This window comes from Hypomesus transpacificus, chromosome 6 (genome assembly GCF_021917145.1).
Source record: "Hypomesus transpacificus isolate Combined female chromosome 6, fHypTra1, whole genome shotgun sequence".
Taxonomy (NCBI): Eukaryota; Metazoa; Chordata; class Actinopteri; order Osmeriformes; family Osmeridae; genus Hypomesus; species Hypomesus transpacificus.
In genome coordinates this window covers 5,269,765-5,275,937 of record NC_061065.1, presented here as the reverse complement: position 1 = coordinate 5,275,937, position 6,173 = coordinate 5,269,765, and the positions used below count along the sequence as shown (strand labels likewise).

At 44.4% G+C, this 6,173-nt stretch overlaps 3 protein-coding genes across 3 annotated transcripts; all 3 read left to right on the top strand.

The window, feature by feature from the left end:
- Positions 1-316: 316 nt before the first annotated feature.
- On the top strand, positions 317-926 carry LOC124468617 (histone H2A). Its single transcript, XM_047021451.1, has one exon. The coding sequence runs from the start codon at positions 354-356 to the stop codon at positions 738-740; it is 387 nt and encodes a 128-aa protein (XP_046877407.1). The 5' UTR covers positions 317-353; the 3' UTR covers positions 741-926.
- A 655-nt stretch (positions 927-1,581) lies between these two features.
- Positions 1,582-2,239, top strand: LOC124468615 (histone H3). Its single transcript, XM_047021449.1, has one exon. The coding sequence runs from the start codon at positions 1,747-1,749 to the stop codon at positions 2,155-2,157; it is 411 nt and encodes a 136-aa protein (XP_046877405.1). The 5' UTR covers positions 1,582-1,746; the 3' UTR covers positions 2,158-2,239.
- Positions 2,240-2,987: 748 nt separating this feature from the next.
- Positions 2,988-4,976, top strand: LOC124469023 (mitoguardin 1-like). Its single transcript, XM_047022105.1, has 9 exons — positions 2,988-2,997; positions 3,271-3,473; positions 3,634-3,749; positions 3,855-3,924; positions 4,017-4,103; positions 4,187-4,285; positions 4,435-4,521; positions 4,624-4,722; positions 4,836-4,976. The coding sequence occupies exons 1-9, from the start codon at positions 2,988-2,990 to the stop codon at positions 4,974-4,976; spliced, it is 912 nt and encodes a 303-aa protein (XP_046878061.1).
- The last annotated feature ends 1,197 nt before the right edge of the window (positions 4,977-6,173 follow it).

Genomic DNA, 6,173 nt, shown 5'->3' with positions numbered 1-6,173 from the left:
GCACTAGGCAGCGGGTAAACCATTAGGAGCAGAGCTCCCCTATGGGGCTCCGCTCCACTCATAGAACTGGAGTTACCTCCATTAACTATCGTTCTGAAGAAATTTGATGTCAACCATTTTAGCGAATGGTGCCCAAAATGAGGAGCGACGGAAAGGAACAAAGAGAAGGATGGGGGCCAAATACCCCCCTCGCCGTTTGAGATTAAGGAAAAGACTCCGCCTTCAGTTTTGCCGCTACCTCTGATTGGATTGAGACTGAACCGGCCTTGTGACCAATGACTGCCAGTTACCGTGAAGTATAATATCTGGGCTATGACCGATGCCATTCACTGTAATCTAAAAAACCCAACAAAATGAGCGGAAGAGGAAAAACCGGAGGAAAAGCCAGGGCCAAGGCAAAGACCAGGTCTTCCCGCGCCGGGCTTCAGTTTCCCGTGGGACGTGTCCACAGACTTCTCCGTAAAGGAAACTACGCTCAGCGTGTGGGAGCTGGCGCACCCGTGTACTTGGCCGCTGTACTCGAGTACCTGACTGCTGAGATTCTTGAGTTGGCTGGCAACGCTGCCCGCGACAATAAGAAAACTCGCATCATCCCTCGTCACCTGCAGCTGGCTGTCCGCAACGACGAAGAATTGAACAAACTCCTCGGCGGTGTCACCATCGCACAGGGTGGAGTTCTGCCTAACATCCAGGCAGTACTTCTTCCCAAGAAGACCGAGAAGGCCGTCAAGGCCAAGTAACGTTCCTGTGTGATTTCATGTGATTACTCAACCTTCCAAAGGCTCTTTTAAGAGCCAACCATTTAACTCAAGAAAAGCGCTTTCACCATATTAACCTATTGCATAGAGGTATCATATTATTTCACTAGTGGACTATTCATAGATGTAGTGGGCTACACCAAAACTCCATGCCCCACGTGACTGAACAATAATAAACATACTGCATTTCAAATAAAGTTTGAAATTTAGACGGGCACGGAGACTTTGTAAAATCCCCTAAGGCTCGTTCAAAGAGCCATCCACATCACTCTTGCAAAGCCAATATGTTCTTGAGGTTTTTCATGAGCCAGACAGTTAACAAGTTACTAATGTGTCACCTTGAATATCCCTTATGAGTGTTACGTCCCTCATGAAAAGTAAAATGTGTCCTTACCAGGTGTAGCCTACGTGGGTCTACTAAAGAGCGTCGCCCAATGGCTTTCGGAAAACCATCTTAATACGCGCGGCCATATTTGTCTATCTACTCTCGATATAACGCTTTTCAAACAAGCACCAAAAGGCTGAGAGGTTAATCGTCTATTGCGCACAGGAATAAAGATGCTCATTTACAAATGAGAGAATCTATTTTTTATCTTCATTGGAGGAGACCTTTTGTGGAAGAAGAAAGAAAAAGAAAAAGAAGAACAAAAGGTATATATCTGCACGCAAATAAATACGCTGTCCCCGCGTAATAGAATAGCGTTATTCTGGAAATTGTGATTAAATTTGGCCTTTTGAAAGGGAAAATTGAAGTTGTTTGAGACGGATTCTTAAATTTAAAATAATAATTGCAAACCAATCTTAGGAGTGGGGCGGAGTCTCGTTTGAATTTTTGGCGGGCCTGACTACATCCAATGGCGGGGGAGAGGGAGGCTCCTGCCTGACAATGAGGCTGTCCAATCAATGCACGACGTGGCTGGAGATATAAACTTGTTCACTTCCCCTTTACCGTATTCAGTGTCGTATCGAAGAGAAGGGAACAAGCACCATGGCCAGAACCAAGCAGACCGCTCGTAAATCTACCGGTGGCAAAGCCCCGAGGAAGCAGCTCGCCACCAAGGCAGCCCGTAAGAGTGCGCCAGCCACCGGTGGCGTGAAGAAGCCCCATCGTTACAGGCCCGGCACCGTGGCTCTGAGAGAGATCCGTCGCTACCAGAAGTCGACTGAGCTGCTGATCCGCAAGCTCCCCTTCCAGCGTCTGGTCAGAGAAATCGCCCAGGACTTCAAGACTGACTTGCGGTTCCAGAGTTCCGCAGTGATGGCTCTGCAGGAGGCTAGCGAAGCCTACCTGGTCGGTCTCTTCGAGGACACCAACTTGTGCGCCATCCACGCCAAGAGGGTTACCATCATGCCCAAGGACATCCAACTGGCCCGCCGCATTCGCGGAGAGCGCGCCTAAATGTAATTTGACTGCAACACCCCCAAAGGCTCTTTTAAGAGCCACTTCATTATCTCTATGAAAAGACCAAGTACTCCCGTTTCCTTGCATGCTTGTAGTATTTGAAATAACATTACCATTTGACACTGCTGGCAACAGTGTTGAGTATGCCTGTCCAAGGAATGTGATTTGCATCAAATGCACTAACAATCGATGACATTAAGCAGCTCCATTAGATTTTGCCAAGAACGACTGTCCCACTTTTCTAACGCACCATATACAAGAAACGATTACATGCTTGGCCTATATCGAATTAGGACTTTCCTTGCATGCTTGTAGTCTATGCAAAACGGCTGGCACCACTGCTGTAGGACTTTTCACACAAAACGACTTGCAACAAATAAGCAGGTACATTTTATCTGGTCCAGAACCAACTTATTCAAAACAATTGGTGCGGTATGAATTGAATTCCCAAAATGCTACTACTCAAGTCTCACAAATATCCACTCTTCTATCCCGAAATATCAAAAACTTGCACTCATTTTATTTGAATGTTGGCCCAAAAGAAAAGCTTTTTCTTGAATAATTATTTTATAAAGAATTTATAGAGGATTGGCACACTGCCCTCGGGACTTCAGGTGCCACCAACCCTGGTAGGCTAGCATATGTGGTCTATTTATTTCACTAAAACATATATAATTTTAACATTCATATTTTCGGTTTCTTACAGATAACTTACATTTAAAGGTAGTCGCTTGTTGATTTGAACTCATCATTAAACATTACCTCATTCATTTACATTTACATTTATTCGTTTAGCAGACGCTTTTATCCAAAGCGACTTCCAATTCATGGTTCATGGTCCGTGTTCAGTGTGGTGCACTCAATGATATCAAATGGCGCAGTGACTTCTTTCATCCATTCAAATAGGCCGAATGACAGATTACATGTTGGAGACACAGTCTTGTGTTATACAAATGGACGTACAAAAGGAAGTAAAATCACAGTTTTATCTATATGATTATCTATTATCTTGTCCAAGGGGTATCAAAAAATGTGTCCAAGCCATAGTTAGACTGAGCAATTACATATCTCTTTTCACAGCTTGATTTGGTTTGATCACCTCTGGACCAGGCCATGCCAGCGGCTCTGGACACAGACACAACCATGCCCACGGCCACCAGTACCCCCAGGGAGCCAACAGTGGCCCCAGGAACACCTCCAGACCAGGCCATGCCCCCGGCCCCAAACATCACCACAGCCACAGTCATGCTGGGCGTGCCAACAGCCACACCCACGGCCCTCCTTCCCCCCCAGAGCATTCCTTCCAGCCCCAGGTACAATCAGCTTCTTCCCCATCTGACTGTAGAATCCTAAGTCCTTTATCTTGATAACGTTTTGAGACATCCTACTGTATGTTGATATGGTTGAGGGGATTTGACCTTCTGGAAGTTTGAAGATGGGAGAGGAGTATTTATCTTGTCCACGATTGTGCAGCAGGAGCCTGAGGAGGAGGAGAGGGTTCCGAAGGAAGACTCTGGATATGAACACGCTGAGGGGGAGGAGTCACATCAGGCTCCGCCCCCTGGGAACAGAGAAGTTTCCCGCCTCATGTTAGTCCAAATACACTCACACTTTATTGCACAATATGTTCATAACAGATTCAAGCCATTTTGAAAGCACAACATGAACTGAGATGTTTGTTGTGGTGGTTACAGGACCTATCTTCAGGAGAAACAGGTCCAAGACTTGAGCAATAAAATTGTGGCCCTTCGTGAGGCATTTCATGTGAGTTTATCGATCTCAAGTATATCAGAATGCAGGAACATGTCAATATCCAGAAATCTAGATTTTCAACTTGAGATGACCTTGTGTTACAGTCACTCCTGACCCAGGACAGCACAAAAAACTTCCTGCTAGTTGCAGGAAAGATGATTCTTTCAGGGCTGGTCCAGCTCAACCAGGCGGTAAGGACCAGGCATCTTAGAACAACAGAGACTTTGATGGTCCATTGATGAACGTAATGATTATATTCTTCTCTCTGATATAGGATATTAGTTCCCTCTGCACATCGTTCAACCGCCTGGTGAGCTACATTGAAGATCCCGCCCACAGGGCTGGGATAGAGAGGGAGCTGGCCTCTGTCAACGTGAGTAATGATAACAAATTGAAATAATTGTGCATTTTACATATTGATTTATCATGTTCAAGTAAATGTCAAGGTACATTCTGCTCAGATATTGTTGGGCATTGCTTTGAGCAGCCCATGTCAGTTTTGCCTGTGTTTGGTTTCTGCAGATCCATCACACCAACTTCCTGGATATTGTGTATGATTTCATCATTCTGGGAGTGATAAAAAACAATGCTGCCTTGCCTCCACAAAACGTAAGTTGTACTGAGAAAAGAGAAAAGCTTTGAAGACTTTAGAGTTTTAAGATATCGAATAATTCATTGTAACTTTGTTAATGACAAACTTCTGACCCCAAGAAGCAGGAACAGGGATTCCTTGATCACCTTTTCCAGGTGCTGGAGCCAATTGTAACCCCTCCAACTGGATGGCAGCCATGTGCCAAAATGTTCCAGGAAGTCCTTCAGTTACACAAATGTATTTCCTGTTTCATGGTCAAGCTGGTTTTGCTTACTTTTATGTTCTGGATCTATGTGTGGAATAACGTTGTGTTGTGTCTCACTGATCTCAGGTCCAGCTAATGAAGTTGCTAGACAGCATCCTGGATCTGGACGAGTCCACCTTCAGCCAAGCTGACGTCCTATCAGCTGTGCTCTTCAGCCGGCTGGAGGGAATCATCCAGGAGCTGCTGGGAGATCTAGATGGCTGCTGACTTTCACAGCCAGACCTCCCCACTTGACATTTATTCACATCTATAAAGTCTGCTTCATTTAATAAACTGCAGACCCACGTACATGTTTTGGCCATTTTGTGAAATAATTAGCATGAGGGATATGCTATGGAACATGGAGAAAGATTTTTAGAGATTTAATCAAGTCATCAAATCAAATTGAATTGGTATAGTCCTTTTTACAAGTGTTGTCACAGAGAGCTTCACATATACCCACATATCAGCACCTATAACAACCTAAACCTCAAGGAAGACAAGGAAAACCTTGGGAGGAGCATTCAGTGAGATCCCCTCCTCCAGAGACAAATCAAATTCTGTTTTAATGTCAGTAGATTTAATATGGTGTTTGGGAACCGTTCAACTTTCACTGTCAGAGCAGCACAGTTTCACACAGAGAGCACCACTATTTTGGTAAGACTTGTCCATCTCCTTCTCCGTCCGTCCTTCCATCTAACTGGGCCTGACAGACCGGCAAACCCAGACAAATGTAACACTAGCTTGTTTGCATCGTAGAAAACAGATTGTCATACAATTGTCATTGTAACATAACAACAATGTAATTTCATCTCATGTGCAGTTCTCTGTTCAGAACTGCACATTAGAAAACAATGATCAATTTGTCTGAGGCATATGTGTATATGCGTCCCCCGCCAGCGCTCCCTGCGTTTCTTCATGATGACCAGAAAGAGGCAGCGTTCGCCAGCCCGTAGCGGGCCTTGGTTGTACCCCTGCTTTGCCACTGCGTTTATCTTTTAGTTGCCTGCCTGCTTTTAGTAGTTCTGCTGAGTGTTTTCAGATTAACAGTGAAGTTCACATTGATCACAACCTAATGTTAGGTGTCAACAAGAAGATTAAAATGTTGGCCATTTTGTGACATTATTTGCAATAAGCATGCAGGAGTATGTTTGGAGATTCAATACTTGAGGGGTTACTTTATATCATTCCTTTTTTATTTGGTGTTTGGAGGCCACCACGGTCCACCTTTAGCTCACGTAGCGGCTAGCTTGAGTCGGTTAAAAAACTGGCATGGCTGAGCTGACAGAGTTATGAAGAATTATCTGCAAACGCATTGTGCAATACTCATTACTGAGCAGTAGAATGTAAGTGATTTTACAGTAATAATACGCTAATACTGTAATATTATTACAGTAATATAGTAGCAAATATGTCATTGTTTCT

Excerpts from the sequence above, each read along its gene's own strand:
- LOC124469023 (XM_047022105.1), top strand. Across the intron at positions 3,750-3,854 it reads AGAGAAGTTTCCCGCCTCAT|GACCTATCTTCAGGAGAAAC; the intron begins GTTAGTCCAAAT and ends TGGTGGTTACAG. Across the intron at positions 4,286-4,434 it reads GGGAGCTGGCCTCTGTCAAC|ATCCATCACACCAACTTCCT; the intron begins GTGAGTAATGAT and ends TGGTTTCTGCAG.
- LOC124468615 (XM_047021449.1), top strand. The coding sequence starts at position 1,747 with ATGGCCAGAACCAAGCAGACCGCTCGTAAATCTACCGGTGGCAAAGCC.
- LOC124468617 (XM_047021451.1), top strand. The coding sequence starts at position 354 with ATGAGCGGAAGAGGAAAAACCGGAGGAAAAGCCAGGGCCAAGGCAAAG.